We start from the raw sequence: 20189 nt of genomic DNA on the forward strand, positions 1-20189 counted from the left end.
GCCCCTCACAGTGGCCTGTCAAGAAAGCTGTGCGTTCCTGATGGGGGGAGGGAGGTGGCATGTCTGTCACCCATGGCCTGACGGAGCCAGCCCGCTGGTCTTCATTCATCCATTCAGCCCGGCTGGGTTGACTTTAGTTGCCGCCCAGGGCCCCTCCTCGGAGCCGTGGCCACTACTGCCAGCTCACCTGCTGTCCTGCCACCAGAGCCCACTCTCTGCTGGTGGCATCGTGGCCGCAGGCCCCCGCTGGATTGTCCAGGAAGATGGGTGCCTGCAGGAGAAAGGCCCTGACCCTGCTGAGCAGCGTCTTTGCCATGTGCGGCCTGGGCCTGCTGGGCATCGCGGTCAGCACGGACCACTGGCTGTACCTGGAGGAGGGAGTGGTCCTGCCCCAGAACCAGAGCACCGAGACCAAGATGTCCCTGCACTCAGGCCTGTGGAGGGTCTGCTTCCTCGCAGGTAAGGGCGCCCTGGGCTGGGGACAGCCCTGCCCCCAGAGAGGAGCAGCCACCATCTCACACCCCCTGGGGAAGAAACGTCCCTGCTGGAAGGAGGCTGGTCACCGTGGACGATGCTCATGAGCTCTGGGCCTGCTCCCTCCAGTGGCCAGGATCCACTCCAAACTCAAGGCCTGAGTCTCCCTGTCCACTTGGGCAAGTCCTCTCACCCCTGGGACCTGGGTCTTCCCACCTGGCAGATGCCCGTGGCCCCGCTGTCGCCACACCACCCACCCCCGGCTGAGAGAGGCGGCCTCAGCTCCCTGAGTCCTCCGTCGCAGTGCCTCCCCCTTGACTCTGCAAGGCAGGCCCTGTTACCACGTCCACCTCACAAATGAGGGCAGGAAGATGCAGGGAGGTGAAGCGCCGGCACAGTCATGTTCTGGTGAGGGCCCTCTTCCCTCCTTCTCCCTGCGTCCTCATAGGGCAGCAGGGGGAGAGGGAGCTCCACGGGGTCTCTTTTAGAAGGGCACTAATCCCATTCATGAGGGCTTCACCCTTGTGACCTGAGCATGAGGATGGGAAATTCTTAGCACTTTCTCTGTTCCTATGTCTGTGAAATGGCAGGGAGAAAACGCAAGTGCAGGTCTTTGCAAGTCTGCCAGATGGTGCAGGCCTTGATCCTGCCCATCAGGGCCTCCTGCCTACTTGCTAGGGCTTCTCTGGAACCCTTGGAGTTGCTACTCCAAGGGCTCTGTCCTTTATCCCTTCATCATGACCCGGAACCAAGCTGCACGAGAAGAGCCTCTCTGTGCCCCGTGAGTCTGGTCAGAAACACCACAGTGGGGTCATGGAGCCTTTCTTGGAGGGCTCTGTAACCCATGTGTGCACGGGACACAGGGAACACTTGTTCCTCCCAGCCTCATGGTAGGGCTTTGGTGGTTGGCGCCCACCCGTATTTAGCAGGGAGGACCCTGGAGGCCTGGCCTCCCCGTGACGTGTTGAGTCTACTTTGGGAATGGCACCCCACACTGACCTCACCTCCCAGTGGCCAGACTGTGTGGCATCCGTCTCTGCTTAAATCTGAAGCAGAGTTTGAAGTCACCAGGGTCTGGTTGCCAAAGTGGTCGAAAAGGCTTTGGGGGTTCTGCTCCATGACACCCACACTGGGGCACCTAAGCCAACCACACGCCATCCTTGGTGGAGTCTGTCCCAAAGCCACAAGACGGCCACCGGACATCTGACTCTACCTTGAGTCTGCAGTGATTGCTTTTCATGCAGCTCTCGGTGCTTCTCTGGGAAAGATGTGATGTCAGGACGGGTGTCCACATCTGCTGTGGGCCACCAGCTGGGGACGGGGCCCCCTAGGGTTTGAATCCAGCCCAGGTGTAAATACACAGAGGGTCAAACATCCTAGAAGCACCTGGGAATACCATTTGAATTTGTTAACTTCAAATCCGTGTTCAGAAGGACCCAGAGTGTACGTAAGTGGCTCTTGTCTCCATAGGTGAGGAGCGGGGACGCTGCTTCACCATAGAGTATGTGATGCCTGTGAGCACCCAGCTCGCCTCCGAGTCCACGGTCAACGTGCTAAGTAGGTGCCTCCAACTTTCCAGCCTGAGCCACGGGCTGGACAGGGCAGAGCAGGGCAGAGGGAAGAGGCAGGGTGACTGCTTGTTTCTCAAGAGCCGATGCCCTGAGACTCAGATGCTTGTGCTGGCTGAGCTCACAGAGCTCGCTCTGCCAGTTATTTATCCAGGGTGGTGACAGGTTGCTGGAGTCTCCCATTGCTGTGACCCTGGCAAGCAAGAGGGCATCCATACCCAGTGACTTCCTCTGTTTGGGATGCTCTAACAAAATAGCCCAGGCAAGGCAACTTAGAAGCCACAGAAATTTATTTCTCTCAGCTCTGGAGATTAGAAGTCCAAGATCAAGGCGCCAGCACGGTCACGTTCTGGTGAGGGCCCTCTTCCTGCCTTCTCACTGTGTCCTCACATGGTGGCAGGGGCGAGGGTGCTCTGGGTGTGTGTGTGGGGGGGGGTCTCTTTCATAAGGGCACTAATCCCTTTCATGAGGGCCCCACCCTCGTGACCTAAGCACCTCCCAAAGGCCCCACCTCCTATACCATCACCTTGGGTGTTAGGTTTAGCAAGTGAATTTTGGTGGGGGGGCGGGGGACACAGATGTTCACACCATAGTACCCAGGGAACTGAACCAGGCTCTCCGGCCCCCAGCGAGACTGACATCATGGCCTTGGCCTCGCCAGAGCTGTTCAGACCCATGTGAACCTGCAGTACAGTTCTGAGTTAGCATAGGCCCTGAAGGCTAAGGGCCAAGGAACGAAAGCCCCACCGAGGAGGGGATGGAGCCCGGGCTGCTCAGGCAGGGCGGGGGCTTGGGGACCAGCTGGTGCACACTGCCAGGAACACTTGACTCGGGAAGGTGAGCACTGAGTGAGGCTACTGGAGGCTGACGGCATCCTTCCATCCCCTCGGTCAGAAATGATTCGCTCGGCCACGCCGTTCCCCCTGGTCAGCCTCTTCTTCATGTTCATCGGCTTCATCCTGAGCAACATTGGACATGTCCGTCCCCACAGGACAATCCTGGCCTTTGTCTCCGGCATCTTCTTTATCCTCTCCGGTAAGTAGTGCCGTGCACTCTGCACTTCTGACATTTGATTCCTAAACCATCCTGCTATGGGAAGCTCTGGTCCCAGCTGCGGGTCAGCCCCTGCACAGGACCCGCCGCGTCAGTGGCTCAAGCACAACTGAGTCCGAGCTGGAGGAGGGTTCCGAGGACCCGGGCCCGTCCATCACATCTGGAGGAGCAGTGACCTGACAGCTCCCCCTGGGCAGAGCTGGGATGAGAACCCAGGGTCCTCCTCATGCCATACCATCACTGACGCTTTCCCCTAGTTCCCACTGGTAATGAGTATTCCTTTTTCCTTTTGAGGGCTATGTCTTTGTGTGTTTACATGAAAGAAATACGATCTGCCTTTGGAATGACGGCCTCTTCATCTGCCATCCCACAGCCATCCCCTAGAGACCCCCTACCCCCTACCCTGGGCTACCCAGGCCCCTTCAGCATGGATCTGTCCTCCTGGACCAACCCCAGACTGTACTCGATCATTCACTCTTTCTTTCGTTTATTCATGCGCTGACTCATCCACTCATGTATCTCCCAGGTCTTATCACTGGGAGCTGGGCTCTCTACCTACAGAAAGGGCAGTGTATTAGGGGACATAAACAAGTGGGCAGGAAATGTGGACCCTGCCTGACAAGGGCTCTGACAGCGTCAGCAAGGACTGTTATGGGGGCCAAGGGCAGTGGCGGAAACTCAGACCAGGAGCTGGTCAGGGACGGCCGCCAGGAGCAGGCGAGATGGAGAGTGAGTAGGAATTAGGTAGAGTGTGAGGCTGGGGTGGGCGGAAGGGAGCCTGGAGGGAAGAGAGAGGATGGAGGCCAGGGGACACTAAGCTCAGTCGTGACTCGTGGTGACAGGAACGTCAGGAGGATGTGGTGAGAGGTGGGGGGCGGCAGCTGAGGTCGCCTTGTTGGGGACTTTGTGAGAAGCCTCGGGAGGATTTTAAGCGGAGGAAGGACATGACCAGATTTGGATTTTAGAATAATCCTTCTGGAGAGTGAGGGGAGGAAGGAAGCAAGACACGGGGCAGGGAGAGCAGGCGAGAGGCTACTTCAGTTGTGCAGGAGGGAGGGGATGGGGAGGGGCTGGCAGCGGGGATGAGAGAAGGGAGAGGCTCCTGGACACCTGGGAGGTAAGCTCAGTAGGACGAGGCCTGGGCTTCAGGGGAGGAGCCGAGGGCCAGCACGGGCTCTGCTCAGGCCCTGGGTAGGCGGTGCACTGCATCCCTCATCCAGGGGTCACAGGAGAAGCAGCAGATTTGGAGCCAAGATCATGAACGTAGAGTGGGAAATGCAAAGTTTGAGGTGCCGATGTGACAGCTGGAAGCAGCACCCAGATGGCTGCTAGGGGTCAGGGTTTGGGGGTCCTGGGAGTAGAGACACCAAAGGTGCAGACGGAGCTGTTGGCCTAGGGACTAGGGGAGGGAATCAGACGTGGAGGAGATTACTGCAGGGGGTGTGCAGAGTGAGCGGGAAGAAAAGGTGGTAAATGAAGGGCGGCTCTTTCTCCCCTTCAGGGTGTCCTCTGCGTTTTCATAAGCACCTTTTCTTAATGCATCGAGCCAAAGGCACGTCTCTCAGGGCATGGATTGTAGATGCCCTGGAGCCCTGGATTTGTTGATAAGAGAGGGGATAGAGATGGAAGATGGGTAGGTGGATGGCTTGAGTAATGGATGGATGGATGGATGGATGGATGGAAGGACCCATGGAAAGAAAAGATGAACAGCTGCCAGCACCAGGCATTCTTGCTGCCGCCCAACTTCCAAGCCACTTTAGGTTCCTTTTCCCAACATTGTCTTGTCAATATAGCTTGGGAGCCAGGTGGCAGTCAGAACACTAGATGCCCAAGAGCTTTTCTTTCTTTCTCCTTCCTTCCTTCCATCCATCCATCCATCCTTCCATCCATCCATCCATCCTTCCATCCATCCATCCATCTAACAAATGTTCATTGAGCAGCTGCAGTGTCCTCAGCCCACCCTCTGCACCATGATGTTTCCACCTAGTCCAAGAGATACAGACCCAGGTTAAGCTCTTTCTTTATCTATCAACTTCACAACAGTCAAGGCCACACAGCAGCTTCAAAGCACCTGAGGTTTTTCAGCGGCAGGCAGCAGGACCAGAGATCTCAGACTGAACTTGGCCACATGAAGTGTTTTAATGACAGCAACAGACAGGGTTCCCTTGGGCCAGCTTCATTCCAGTGTGAGTTAAGTGCCAAGGAAGGCCTGAATCATGCTTGTTTTCCTGTAACATTCATCCTTCAAGATGCCCCAGCTTAATCATGTGAATGGAATTAAAGCTGAGCAGCTCAAAACACAGTAATTAATTGTGTCCTGTTGCAGTTACAGTCACTGATTGACGAGACCGATGCTCCGTCGGTCGTTTGCACAATGGCGGGAGGAGTTTAGGCAGCGCCGGCCCCCTGATGTAACGCTTGCCAGAGCCTGACCATCTCTCTTTGCCTCTCCTGCCTAACGATCTCAGTAACTGGCCGCACTGAGGGGCAGGTGGGCTGCACAGAGCCACAGTTACAAGACCATCTATCCAGGCTCTGGAGGCCCTGGCTATCTCTGCCAGGGGAGCCTGTGTTATCCCTCAGTTCAGCGGAAGCCACTTGCAAAAGTCAGTGGTTCACACCCTGAGTTCACATGAGCCTTGCCTGGGGAGCACTTAGGAAGACACGGTGCCAGGCGCCAGCCCAGGCCACGTGACTCAGAAGGTCCGGGGATGGGGCTCATGGGACGCACATCTAACAGGTGGTTCCGGTGGGGGGGGGGGCGGTGAGAACCCTCGGGCTCACCGTGGCTCCGGAGGTGGCTGGACAGAAGCTTTCTCACCTGCAGCCGTCCGCTTTCTAGAAGGTAATGGTCTAAACAGGGCCTTCAGGAGGAGGGCTCCTGCCCTCCTTGAACTCCAGAGTGGGGTCATGGTCACCCAAGGCCGAGGCCTTCTCCCTGAACCCCGAGGGGAGGCGGTGCCCCATCGGCGGCTCCCCGGCTTCCTTGCCGAGCGCCCCTGCACCCCTGCAGGCCTCTCGCTGGTGGTGGGCCTGGTGCTGTACATCTCCAGCATCAACGATGAGGCGCTCAACAGAACCAAGGATGCGGACACCTACTTCACCTACAAGTACGGGTGGTCGTTTGCCTTCGCCGCCATCTCCTTCCTCTTAACGGAGGTAAACCCCTCCCCGCAGGCGGGGCGGGGCGGGGCGCTGCCCCGGGAGGGGGCGGAGGAGGAGGCCACGCCCACCCTGGACCCACCGCTCCCCCGCCCTTAACTCCCGGGCCCCGCCTTCGGCCCCCCTCGTGCTGTGCTCCCGCGGCTGCGTCCACGGCCAGGCCCCGAGCACGAGCTCCCCCTGCCTGCAGAGTGCGGGGGTGATGGCCGTGTACCTGTTCATGAAGAGGTGCACCGCCGAGGACGTGTACAGGCCTCACCCCGGCTTCTACCGCCCGCGTCTGAGCAACTGCTCCGATCACTCGGGCCAGTTCCTGCACCCGGACGCCTGGGCGCGAGGCCGCAGCCCGTCCGACATCTCCAGCGACGTCTCCCTGCAGATGAACAGCAGCTACCCAGCCCTGCTCAAGTGCCCCGACTACCGCCAGGTGTCTTCCTCCCCCTGCTGAGTCCCGGCCCCGGACTGCCGTGCCCAGACAGCCCTCCCTGCCCCCGCTGCCCTTGGTCTACCGCCCGGCTGTCCCCGTGCTTAGCTGTTTTCACCTGACCCGTGTCCCCTCCCTGCTCGCCCAGAGGAGCTCCTGCAGCCCAGGGTGGGTGTCGGGAGTCTGGAGCCAGCGAGCGGATGACGGGTTGAGAGCTGGGGGTTCCCCCCGCCTCTTGAGTGCCAGTCATTGGGCGCCCTCCTTCCCTGGGAGGGGTGGGCCTTCCAGCTCTGTCTTCCCCGCCGCACCCTACGTCATGGACCCAGGCCAAGGCCAGCTCTGCGATGCCAGGTTCCTTCCAGAGACCCAGCTGGACTTGGGTGCTTGCCAACTGGTCTGGCCCTCGCGTCGTGATCTGGGCTATGGGGCCGGGAGGTGGCTCTGATACGGAGCTCTGGCTGCTTCAGAGTCGTCCAGCGCTGTCCTTGTGAAGTCCTCTACCGTTTGTGGTCACCCCCCGTGTGCCCTGTCCATCTCCCCCCTGCCCCACGGCCTGTGGGTCTTCTTCCTCTTCTCCCAGCAGAACTCAGCTGCCCCAGCTTTGGTCCCCAACGGGCTGAGAGGGGTCTGAGGCCACCTGATGAAGTGACAAGGAGGTGTTAGTGGCTGATGGTGTCTTAATGTGCGTGGCCCGCAGTAACATATCTAACAAGGGCCTTTAATGCCTTAACCCAAAGCAGTGACTCTGACATTGAGAACTGCAGAAGGTGGCTGGTCCGGGTTAATACTACCAAGCACTGTTTCAGGCCCGGGGGATGCCGTCCCCACTCACATGGGCAATATTTCTGGTCCAGGTCCCTAAAGTCTACTCATGTAGACGGATGTCTATACCACCGAAGGAGAAAGAAGGCAGCTTTCAAAGAGGCTGCCTGGGATTTGGAGCTGGCTTTGCTGACGCCTGAGTCTAAGCAAGCCAGACTCAGAATGACCCTGCTGCTCTCCTGAGGATGCCTGCCGACATCGGGGGTTGCCAGTTTAATCCTAATACAGGGCAGCATCTGCTTCCTGGGTACGGGGCGTGTGTAGGCAGAGAGACGCCTCCGGAAGATGGGGTGGCGTGATGCCTGCTTTCCGGGCAGGAAACCTGAAGCCCCTTCCGTGAAGTTCACAGAGGGAAACGGGAAAGGCCCAGTGCTGGACGGGACCCCCTCAGGTCTCCACGCGTCTTCTCGCACGCCCACTGTGGGATTTGAGGTTTTGAATAGCAGAACAACGCCAGGCTGTCTGCTGTGTATTTTTGCCACACCAGCTGTTCACCCTTTCTCTTGCTCTTTTTTTAAGATAGCGTTCAGTTTTGGGTGCAAAAAGCCACCGTGGGCGACACGTGGGCTCCGGAAAGAAATACAGAAAACCGCACTTGTGGCAGGGGTGGCCTTCAGAAGGGGAACGCATTCGTTTGCTGGGGCTGCCACGGGCTGCGTGGCTTAAACAACAGACAATTATGTTCTCACAGTTCTGGAGGCCAGAAGTGCAAGATTGAGGTGTCAGCAGATCTGGATTCTCTCGAGGCTGTTTTCCTTGGCTTGCAGATGACCATCGTCTCCATGTGTCCTCACAGGGTCTTTTTCCTGCACGCCTGCATGCGCCCCTGGTGTCAGACTGGATAAGAGCCCATCCTAACAGCCTCATTTTAACTTAAATCACCTCGATAAAGGCCCTGTCTCCAAATACAGCCATATTCTAAGTCGTGGAGGGAAGGGCTTGAATATACGGATATGGAGCTTTGGGGAGGGGTTGGGGGACAGTTCCGCCCATAAAAGGCAGATTGCCTCGTAGCTGGATTGTTCCCTTGTTCACAGAATAATAGAGGAGAAACGAGGGAAGCCGACTGTGGTCCCAGTCCTGCTACTGTCCCCGCGTGGGTCCTGGGGAAACCCCCTTCTGCTCCTAAACTATTTCCAAGCCCTCCTCCCACACCTACCCCCAACTCTAATGATCCAGCCTCGTGTAGAAAGCTCCAGACAGCCCTCCTGTGTGACTGTTCACCCCTCCCCTGTACACTGATGGCAGCCGGAAAGCCCGCCTTCCGCTCCACAGGCACCTGCCGTGACTTGTATCCTTGGTAACCGCTTACAGCTTAACAAGGAAACCAGCGCGCCCGGCAGCAAAAGACTCGTTTAGTGTACCTGGAGACCGTTAGGTAGCATTTCCGAACTAGACGGTTGTTTAGATGTGCTTTACTCCGATCGTTGTCAATGTAATGAGCTCCTCGGACGCACTTTTCTCTCCCTGAAGTGCTCCCTCTCTCTGTCCATGTGCCAGGCTTGTTTTCGTGCACACGGAATAAATAGAATCCACTCCTGAACACAAGCTGATGGCTGACTCTGAGTGACATCATTAGGATGGGCCTTCGTCGGCCTAGATGCTGGGCTGCTAGGTCAGGCAGCTCTTACCCTGGGAATGTGCAATTTACACCTATCTTCGGGATAGGTTCTGGGTCCGTGTCTCCCCTCCTGGGTGACGGGTGAATGTATGAATTACTGTGCGACCGTGACAGTTTCTTTTCTGCCTATAAATCTCAGAACTGGGACCTTTGCAGCCTCTCCACAATCAAAAGATTTTTCTCAAACATTAAAGTGTATAAACTCAACTCATAAACCATAAATTAGGGACCCCTTCCCCAATACACTTTCTGACCTTTTGTTTCCTCAGGCACTTAAAAAAAAAAAAAAGACGAGTTTTTATTTTTTCATCCTCAAAATATGGGATGGAGAGACTAATACACCAGAGTCTGATGCATTATGGAGTAAAACTACTCGGGGTTACCAGCCAGGGGTTGGGGACAATTCTGACGTTTGTTCCCTCTCACCTGGAACTCGCCAGCCTCCTTCTTCCTCCAGGGGTTGGTCAGTGCTGTCGCCTCACCCCCGGAGGTGATCTTCAAAGAAATGTTCGTTATCAGGGCTGCACGGAGTTGAGGGGAGCAGATGGGGGCAAGTCCACACCAGCTTATCAGTGATGGACCCGAGGAGCCTGTGTCAGGGAGCCCCCTCCTTAATGTTTGGGTAACTGTCCTTCCTCCCTAAATAAAAGTGGTGTCCTGGGGTTCTCCAGAGAAATAGAACCAAGAAGATACATATATAGATTTATTTTAAAGAATTGGCTCCCATGATGGTGGAGACTTGGCAAGTCCAAAATCTGATGGGGGAGGCCAGCAGGCTGGAGACGCAGGGAAGAGTTGCAGCTTGAGTGGGAAGGCTGTCTACTGGCAGATTTCCCTCGTGCTTGTGGGAGGTCAGTTTTTGTTCTATTTAGGCCTTCAACTGATTGGATGAGACCCACCACATTACGGAGGGCAATCTGTTTTACTCAGAGTCCACTGATCTAAATGTTCATCACATCGAAAAACACCTTCACAGAAACAGCCAGAATAATATCTGGGCAGCATGGCCCAGCCAAAGTGACACATGCAATTAACCCACACAAGTGGATAAAGGCAGGGGAAATAGCATTCCGCCTTAAGAATTGCAGAGTGGGTGGCAGGTGTGTGGATGGGGGAGTCAGCACGGCCACGCCAGGGGCACTGCTCTGTCACAGGCTGCCCCTCTGGCTGAGGCCATCTGCCTGATGAGTGCGTGGAACCCGTCTGCAGTTCCCCCAGCCTTGGCTTTTATCCCACACGCACCGAATGCACTCACACATGCTAATATGACGCTTGGAAAGTTAAGTTGCCTTTGGAACACAAACTCTCCAGGTCGAGAGCGGGTGCAGAAGTGGATGAGTGAGTGGATTCTGCTGAAGGCGCTTGTGCTCAGATGCAGACAGGCCAGGACCCAGGGACCATGAGCTCAGCCATGGTGGGAGGCTCAGCGGCCACCACCTGCAGTGCCAGCACCCCCTGCTGGGTAGAGGGTGGTGAGCTGGACCCGGCCAGAGCCCCTCCCCTCCTGGCAGAACTAAGGTCCCTGGATTCCCACACACCCCTGCACTGGGATCCTAGCCCTCTGCTCTGTGACCTTGGACAGGTCACACCCTCCCAGGGTCCACCTAGGCTTTCTCTTGTCTGTGTAAAGCCTGAGCTCCCCATCTGTTCTGGAGCGAAGATTTTCTGCCTGGGTGGCCCTGCCCTGGGGTATTTGCACCCGATGAGCCCTCTGCCCTGCTCCTTCCAGGGCAGCAATAGACCCAGCGGTCAGAGGCCTGAGTTGCCCTCAGGGCGCCGCTCCACCCTCTGTATGTTGCCAGCAGCCAGGGGACGTCAGTTTTTTCATTCATAGGATGAGAGCATTGGATAAAATCGTCCCCATGCTCTGCCCCCATGCTTCGTCTCCAGCTCTAAAGACTGCAGGTGTTAGAGGCAAAACCCAGCCAAGCCCAAATGAGGCACCCCCACCCCACCTCCTGCCAGGAACAAGCAGACAACACCCCAAAGACTGTGGAATTTGCATAAAAGATCGGATCCTCGAGGACCCCAAGGAAGAGCAAAGTCGGTATGGAGTGCACATGTCCGCCCCGGAGCAGCGGGAGGGACGGAGGACGTAGGGTCCAGCAGCTACCCAGTCCCTTCCTCTCAGCCACGGGGAAGGGGGAGGGGCTTCTCCACCCAGCTTCCGCTCCCCCGGACGGCGTGATGGGGCGTACAGCCCTCGTTCAGCCAACTTCAGAGGCTCGGGAGCAGGTTCGAGGTCAAGTAGCACCACTTTCATGCTACAGGAAGGGCAGAAAGACGCTTCCCAGCTAGAAGGTACCCAAGTCGTGGCTGTGTCTGTCAGGAGCTGAAAACTTCCAGGTGGGAGTTGGGTGAAGGGAGGGAATCGGTGGTTCCCTATAAAAGTTCAGCCTAGAAAGGGTATGAAGAGCTCGGCCTCCGCCTTGGATCATCAGGCAAGGCGCCAGCCGGTTACCCCGGTGGGTTGAGGACCCCGGGGGTACGATCTCAGCTTCCTTTGCTGAGCCCTGTGCAGCCTTCCTGCAGGCTAGGGGCAGGCCCTCAGAGTTGGGCTTCGAGCCTCCACTGCCCCAGCCCCTCCCTCTTGGCCGGCTGGTAGGCGGCATACTTGGAGTCTCAGTTTCTCCATCCACGAGATGGGCAGCCTCCGCAGGCCCCCTTCCCTGAGAAGGAGTGAGTCCCAGTGAGAACCTAGATGGGGGTTCTGGTGGTGCCGGTGGAGGGGATGTGCTGGTGCGGGCAGAGTGCTGGCCTGGAGCCAGCAGCTCTGTAACCCAAGCTTCGCTGACTCATCATGCTGTCTGAGCCCTGCCCCCATCCTGGCTTTCTTCCCACCCCTCTCCTCCCTCCTCACCTGCAGGAGGAGTGGTTTGGGGCAGGATATCTGAAACCCCATTGCCCATTGAACCTGACCTTGAGCTCTTCCCCTTTCAAAGCTGGTGGCAACTGGCTTCCGGCCTAGGCACTGCAACAGATAGGACATCTCAACAGCAAGTAACAGTTGTGACTCAAACTGTGTTAGACAATAAAGCACTGATTTCCTTCACATCAGGAAGGCAGGAGTCAGTGTGGATTTAAGGACTGGCTGATTCAGTGGCTCAAGGATACCATCAAAAACCCAAGTTCTTTCCATCCCTTGGTTGTGCTATCCTTGGGGTTGGCTGTATCCTCAGGGTGGCAGCAAGATGGCAGCAGCAATTCCAAGGGTCACATCAAGATGCAACAGCATCAGGAGGAAGGAGGCTGTGTCTTCTTCTGTGTCCTTCTTAGAAGCAAAGGCAACTTTCTCAGAAGCAACCCAACCATAAGGCTCTACCTCATGTCTTATTGACCAAAACTGGGTCACATGCCCATTTTCAAACCACTGCCTGGCAAGGGGAGGGGTGAGTGTGCCCCAGCTACCTATTGATACATAACACATTAACCCAAAATTCAGGCGCTCAAGACAATCACAACTGTATCGGGATTATTTCTGACAGTTTTAGGGGTTGGCTGGGCTCAGCAAGGTGGTTTTCACTCAGGGTATCTCAGGCAGTGGCAGTGACCGCCATCTCCAAGGCTTCCTTGTTCATTTGTCCAGCAGTTGGACACTGAACAAGGTCACACTGGGACCTCAGTTACGGTCAGTGGCTAGAGACCCATGCACAGTCTCTTCAGAAGGCCTGGGCTCCTTCACAACATGGCAGCTGGCTCTTAAGAAGGAGCTTCCCAAGAGACAGACAGAAGCTGTATTGCCTTTCTTTAAATTTACCTGGGAAGCTACCTGGTGTCATTCCATCATAATCACCAGACCACCCAGACTTAAGGGGAGGGAACATAGATCCTGCTGGCTCACTGTGTGAGAGCATTCCCGCTGGGAGGGAAGAAGGAGAGATGGGATCTGTAATGGTAACCATCCTTGGAAAACAGGATCTGCTACACCATGATTGGCTTTGTTCTCCTGGCCCCGAGATTCTGACTTGGTGTTGAGGTGCAACCTGAGAGTCTGTTTCTCTGACAAGCTTCCAGGTAAGGTCAGGCTGTGCGGTGCTCCAGGGAGCTGAATTTTTTAAAGCTCCCAAGGTGGTGATAACACGAAACAGTGTTGAGAGCCACTGGCTTAGATCTGCCTTGGACTTGGGAATAAAGCCCCTTCTCCTGAGTCTAGTCAGGGAGTAGTGGCTTCCCAAACGAAATGCAGGAAAGGAAGGGGAAACGGTACAAGGCTTTCTCGTTGCTCCTCCCGGCCCCCCCAGGCTCCGCCTCCTTAGACAAGGCTGTGCTTCGGGCAAGATGTTAAGTCCGTGGGCTCAGGCCCAGCGTTTCTGTTCCTGGACCCCTTCCCTGATGAGCTGGTGTTCACCGGGCTACAGCAAGAGCCTGCCCTTGAGAGAGAGGATGGCAGCGCCCAGCATCCTGGAGCGATGTGCTCTCCACACCACTGTCAGGGCCCAGGGTGGGCCTCTGGCCCCGAGTACATCTGATGGATGCTCAGAAACGACCTTGCAGTCTCAGGGTTCAGAGTGCAGAGTTTAACCCGATCCTCACCACTGATCTTTGAATAATTCATTCCATACTCAGCACTTGTAAGAACAAGGATTGAGGGCTTTGGAGGTTTCTGATCAGGCAACAAGGAGGCCACGTATCACAGTCTTCTCAGCAGATTGCACTTGGGTCAATGTTTATCTTAAATCCACTCGCGTTCACACGTCAACCCCCTACTCCATTTCAGATACAAGAGAATCTGCATGAAAATGCTATGAAGTCTATTTTTTTTTTAATGTAAATGGTAAAGTCCTCCTTGGATTAAGTTATTTTTATAACAAAATGGTACAAAGACTAAATTAAAGTCTAAACCCCCCCACAAGAGGCTCCAGGTGAGTACCACATATTAAATCCAAAGCAATTCTCGGTGCCCTAAGTGATTAAGGATTGGAAGAGGGCTGTCCTACGAGGTCAGTGATAGGTTTGGGGAAAATGGATTCGCCATCGCGAATCCAGACACGCTTTTTTGCCAAGTTTCGTCTTGTTGTCAGTTTAAACACTGTGACTTCAGCTCCACCTCCAGCAGATGGGCGTCACCAGGTGTCAGCCTTATCAACAGGCATGTAAAGCCCTTTTTAGAGTGCGAGGCACATAGTAGGTGCTTTGCAAACATTATCTCATTTAACACTCTCAATTCTGCACATAGAAGGACACTGAGACCTAGAGAGGGGTAGGAACTTGCTCACGATCACACAGATAGTATAACATTTGCAGTTCTCTGCAAGTCCTGTTTCAAATGGCTGGTGTCTGCAGTGCTAAACGCCCACCATGGGCCAAAGCACCCACTTCCATAATCAGAGAAAGAGTCCAGGTTCCATCCAAAGACAGAGGGCTTCCCTGGCGGCACAGTGGTTGAGAGTCCGCCTGCTGATGCAGGGGACACGGGTTCATGCGTCGGTCCAGGAAGATGCCACATGCCGCGGAGCGGCTGGGCCCATGAGCCATGGTCACTGAGCCTGCACATCCGGAACCTGTGCTCTGCAACGGGAAAGGCCACAACAGTGAGAGGCCCGCGTACCGCCAAAAAAAAAAAAAAAAAAAAATTCGAAGATAGAGAAGGAAAGCTCTCATTAAGTGGGAAAGAAAAGCGAGGTCTGTTCCCCTGAAAGCTGCTTGTTAACCCTGAGTGTTGTCTCCCCCTCTACTCGTGATGCCACAGCCCGCGCAGGAAGGCTCACTGCTTCTTCCCTTACCCATACACAATACTTCTGACACCAGCTGTGCGGGGTTTCCCTGACACCAAACAACTCTCAGTGGCACCAGCTGAGTGTCCTACAATTCAACTCATTCCTGACACTCTGTAGAGTCAGCACAGACCCCACAGACTGAGGGCTCAGTCCCACAAGACTGCCCTCACCACTTCAGACGCCACTCACAAGACATAGGTCCCCAGGTGACCCACAACTTCTGTCTGACTTGGCTACGGATTAGAAGCTCCCATGACTCTCTTCCTTGGGTCTGATCCCTTGCTAGAACTCAAGGAAACACTAACTTGCACTTACCAGTTTATTACATAATATCGGATGTGAAAAAGGATTTAGATGAGCAGCCAGATGAAGAGATACAAAGGGTGAGATCTGGGAGGGGCCTGAGCACAGGGAGTGCTGTCCCTGCAGAGCTGGCATGTATCACCCTCCCCGCACGCAGGCATGTTCACCAACCTGGAAGCCCTCCAAAGCCCGTACTTCAGGGTTTTTACGGAGGCTGCGTCACTTAGGCGTGACGGATCATTAACTCAGTCTCCAGCCCCCTCCCCTTCTCAGAGGGTGGAGGGTGGTGCGGCTGAAAGTTCCCGGCTTCTGACCATGGATGGCTTGGCCTTTCAGGGGACCAGCCCCCATCCTGGAGCTGCCCAGGAGCCCACCCAGAGTGGCCTCATCAGAACAAAAGACACTCCGGCCACCCAGGAAATTACCAGGGTTCTAGGAGCTCTGTGCCAGGAACGGGGGCTGGAGACCAGTGTATGTATTTCCCATTATGTCACACAACCAGTGTTGGAAGTGGCCGCAGAACAAGTCCCGATCTTCTTGACTGAGGCTCAGTCAGTGGTGGACCCTCACCGCACTCTTTTCGCCTGTTAGCACGTGGAGGACTCAGCCCACGTGTGGACTGACCAGTGAGCACGTGACCAGGGCTCGTCTGCCACATCCTCACAAGCTGATCCAAGCGTCGGGCTCAGATCCTGGGGATGAGCTCACGGCCAACTCTGGCCCCCAGATCTCATTCTCCCAGGACACCTGGGGCAATGGCCGCGGGCAGTGAGACCCCGCCGGCTGGCTGGAAACATTTTCGTTTGCTCAGCACAACATTTCTGGAAGCACCGTATGTGTGAGCTCTTGTCCCGGTGGCTGCATGAGGTGCAAAGAAAAATGTGGCGTGTAAATGAATTCCCCTTCACCACACTTAAACGCGACAAGTGCCACCTTGTTCTTCTAAATCAAATTAAATCTAACTTTGAGCCCCGACTCAACTGGCTGGTGAGAAATTCAAAGTCCCCAAGGGCGGCTCAGAAATCCAGCGGGGAGGGGACGCAGAGGCTGCCTGGTAGCTGGAAGTCACGGCCCCGCAGGGGAGGTGAGGGAGAGGCAGCGTCCTCGGTCCTGAGACATGGCTCCCCGCCCCCCAGGCCACAAGGGGCTCTGGACTCTTGGAAGCCACCAGTTGCTCTTCCTGGCCCATTTCCTCCCCGGCCTGGGACTGTCCCACAGTGGAGGGCTTCCTTCCGACCTGCCACCTTGGGAAGCCATTCCACCTTCTCCCTCGGTGGGTCCCCACAGACACGGCGCTGGATGATTTCTTCTGTTCCTTCCACTTCCTGTAATCCACCGGCAATAACACTCCTTCCGGAGGCTTGAAAACCCTGCTGTCTTTCTTTGTGAAGTTAGTGACCAATGATCGCCATGGCCCAAGTCCGTTATTTTACTGTGATGGTTGCAAAACGCTGATGTTCTAACATCACCCTTTCTTCATTGATGAGGTGGAAGACGGCGGTCCGGAGAAACCGTTCCTCCTCCCTCGGTCATTACTCTGTAGCTGCATGTGCCCTGTTGTATACATGTGCCCAGTCCCCAGTGGGTGGACATTTGGGTTATTTCCAGTAATAACATCCACTACCGATATTTTGCCGACCCTCCCCCAGAAGCCGCCCTTTGATCTTACCTTCATTTTGGAGACAAATCTCCCAGCCGTGAATATTAACATTGTTATTCTTTCTGGCCCCTGTGCTTTCCCTCTGCTCCAAGGGCATTAAGCAATCACATCACTGCTAGCTTCCTCTAAGAAGCCTGCCCTGATTAAATGGCTCAGGAACAGCTACTTCTCTGTCAGCTTTTGGAGATGCCCAGAGCAAGGCTACATCATTACCGGGGGCGGGTGTCAAGTTCGTGTCACAGGGCAACGTTGCCAGGGCCCACGCACCCACTACTCCTGCCCCCATGTGGAGAAGGGGGCTTTCCTGGGGGCCCCTCTAGCTGTCAGTCATCAGCTCTTGAGGCCCAGGAACAATGCAAGTGGATTATGGTGAATAGGGAGCTAAAGCCACCTCTGTGTGGGAGAAGGTGTTATAATATAAGGCTGTCGCCAAATTAACGTTATCAAACAAACGTGCAAAAACAGCAGCCGTCATTATTCCCAGACAGTAGCTCAATCTGCAGATCTCAGCGCCGTTTTGTGCCCTAAACACAGGACTGTCTCTGCTCCTGCCCCTCTGGTCCTTCCGGAAAGAGGCCCCAAGCCAGCTCCCAGAACCTCTTTGTTTCCTCGGGAAAGAAGAAAGGGTGGGAGCTAAGATTTGTTCGGCACCCACTATGTGCCAGGCCCTTTACACACGGAACTCCACTGAATCCTCAGAATACTCTAATGAAGGAAGCGTTGTTATTCCCATTGGACAGATTAGCAAACTGAGTCTAGGAGAGATCATGGAACTTGCCTTCTGCTCACTGGGCTTGTAGGTATGAAAGCCTGGCTTTGACCAACCCCCAAGCCCATGCCCGTTGCCCTTTGCTGTTTGCTCTGCTGCTCCAAGTGTTCCTGGAAAAATATCTCCCCAGCCTCCCCTCCCCCTCTCTACAGACACCTCACATCAAGGTGCCTGCCTAGGGTGATGGCTTTCAGAGTTGGCTGTGTCCCAAGCAGGCTCTGTGTCTCTCTGCTCATGGCCTGTGCACTGCTTCAGCTCAGCTCCAAGGCCAAGATCTCTCCCAGGAGACAGACCTGGGGGATGGAGGGAGGAGGGGGCTCCAGCAGAGGCTGGCCTCCTGGCAAGTTGGCTAGGGGACACCAGGTCCTGGCAGGGGGATAGAGGCTCAGGAAGGGGTGGCCCAAGCACAGATCTGCCTGGTCAGGCCTGTCTGGCGACGGTGGCCCGTGATGGGTGGAGCAGGTGCACTGTCCTGCCCCTGACCAGCAGGTGCCTTCACCTCTGTCAGCCTCCACCTAACCCATCAGATGGAGGTCGGACGCCCACCTCTAGGTTTCATGTTAGAAACGTGACAAGGATTCTGCCAAGGATGCGTGTATATGAGGTTGTCATGGGTCTGGTGGGCAGGGCCACTGAGGGCCGTCCCAAGAGCAAGCTCTGGGCTGGAGCTGGGGCTGCGGACGGCGGCGGAGAAGCCCAGATCTGGTCCCTTTGTTCTCAGCACGTTCACGGCTGAGCAGAGCTCATGACCATGATGCAGACCGCGCGGCGGCTATTACTACCAAGCGGTGGACCCCGTGAGCAGCGCCAGCGCCCCCTTCAGTGAAGAACCTTCCCTGCCACTGGGAGGCCCGTGACCAGACACTAAGGCGCCCCACTCCCCCCCCCCCCCCCCCCCCGCCTTTGGGAATTGCTTCACCCGCTGTCACACCCTTCCCGGGCGGCCCGCATCCCTGACAGCTCGTTTTGGGGGGATAGAAAGGCTTGGCTCTGCGGGGCTACTCAGGCTCCCTTGTTGGGGGGCAGGGGGGGCGTGTCTGCCTGCCTCCAGCGCCCCCTGGCTGTCGGGCCCCAAAGCCCGGCCCTGGGCCCACGGATACACCCCGAACCCCTGTGCTTCCCCGGGAATCCCACCTGCAGCGCGCATCGCTGTAATTATACAACTGCTGCTAAAACCTCCGGGCGGTGCCTTCCGGTGAGCCGGGCCGACCGGATTCTCAGGCAGCGGCGGGAACGTGCCTTCGGAGTGGGTCAGGGGCCCAAGCTGGGTCCATTATGGTCCCTCACACCGGACGGGCAAAGGTGGGGCGCCCCCTGCCGCCCCCAGGAGGGCAGCGCAACCTGGACCGATTTCCCGCGCCGGGCAGACGCTTCCCCGGGCCTGCATCTCAGGATGTCCCCGGCGTCATGATGACGCCCCCGCCCCCCGCAGAGGGGGCTCTGGAGTCACCTCTTGAGTAGCTGATGCTCTTTGCTGCACACAGTTCTAAGCCTCAGGTCTCTGCAGTCCGCCGGCTCTGCTCCGCCCTTAGGGGACCGCGCCAAAGAAACCCTGCTTCGCAGCGCTGCAGCTGAGAAGAGCCGTCGCTCCCCACCGACTGGTCACCTCTTCTCCGCGTGAACTATGTCCCGTTCCCCTTCCCCATCTGTAGGCGCTGTGACTCTGGGATATTTCATCATCCTGGTCGCTGCCCTCTGTAGACCCTGTACGATTGCAATGTCTTTTTTTCCTTGAAGAATGTGCTGTATTAACAGGCATTACATGACAGGGAAAAGGGAAGGGGGCCCGCAGTCAAATAAATATAGGGAATACCGGTTAAGCCAAATCTACAAGTCAAAGTTTGTCTAGGTAGCTGTAGACCATCCTTCTCTAAGATCTTCCTTGAGGGCCCTACAAGGGAACCACTAAACCACGTGTTCTTAGGAGAGGATTCCATATGGCTTTAAAGGTGCAAGTGGTTAAAATGTATTTTTGATAGATGAAGGTGAAAGTGTGGAAAAGTTTTTGACAGTCACTTTTAAAAGCTTTACACCTGTGGTACACCAAGGGAAAGGGGTTCTTAAAGAATTGATTCAAAACGCCAGCACCGATTGCTGGAGACCATCATTGCCCTCTGCGTGGGCCTTGTGCATTTGTCTGTTCGGTTTGTCAAGAAGATGACATAAACCTGTAACCTAAAGCGATTTCCCGGCCTTAAGCCGATCTATAGCAGCCTGTACCTGGAGTATTGGTTTTGGGAGTTGAAAGTCTGTACTTGGCATTTACCCCCTGCCTTTATCAAATTATTCACTTGTCCATTCAACCTAGAACTTGCACCCACAAAGAAGCATTTTTTGTTTTTCAAATTTCGAATGCTTCTCCAATTTTATAAGGGAAAAAAAGCTAACAACTCTGCCCTCTTATGGCCAATGTATTGATTTCCTTCTCTTTAATACATTGCCTTGGGATAGAAAGGAACAAGCTCATTCCCTTTGTGACTTTGACATTGCCTCATGTGCATTTGCTTCCGAATAACAGACATCGGCTTGCGGATGTGCAGAGGAACCTGTGAACATTTGGGCTGATTCCAACAAAAACATCTCCTAGTAACACTTTGCCAAGCCTCCCCTATTTTC

The 20189-nt window shown here is 55.6% G+C and overlaps 1 protein-coding gene across 1 annotated transcript; it reads left to right on the top strand.

Annotated features, from left to right (window-relative positions):
• The first annotated feature begins 263 nt into the window (after positions 1-263).
• On the top strand, positions 264-6807 carry CACNG5 (calcium voltage-gated channel auxiliary subunit gamma 5). The gene is made up of 5 exons (XM_022589852.2): positions 264-459; positions 1945-2031; positions 2937-3077; positions 6109-6254; positions 6448-6807. Exons 1-5 carry the CDS (start codon positions 264-266, stop codon positions 6703-6705), a joined length of 828 nt encoding a protein of 275 aa, XP_022445560.1. The 3' UTR covers positions 6706-6807.
• The last annotated feature ends 13382 nt before the right edge of the window (positions 6808-20189 follow it).

Source organism: Delphinapterus leucas, chromosome 19 (genome assembly GCF_059928025.1).
Source record: "Delphinapterus leucas isolate spDelLeu-1000000601 "Yukka" chromosome 19, BTC_Dleu_Yukka2, whole genome shotgun sequence".
NCBI lineage: Eukaryota > Metazoa > Chordata > Mammalia > Artiodactyla > Monodontidae > Delphinapterus > Delphinapterus leucas.

What these genes read in the sequence shown, in the direction of transcription:
- CACNG5 (XM_022589852.2), top strand. Translation starts at nt 264, where the DNA reads ATGGGTGCCTGCAGGAGAAAGGCCCTGACCCTGCTGAGCAGCGTCTTT. An exon ending in CATCTTCTTTATCCTCTCCG is followed by an intron (nt 3,078 to 6,108) that starts GTAAGTAGTGCC and finishes GCACCCCTGCAG; the next exon opens with GCCTCTCGCTGGTGGTGGGC. An exon ending in TCTCCTTCCTCTTAACGGAG is followed by an intron (nt 6,255 to 6,447) that starts GTAAACCCCTCC and finishes CCCTGCCTGCAG; the next exon opens with AGTGCGGGGGTGATGGCCGT.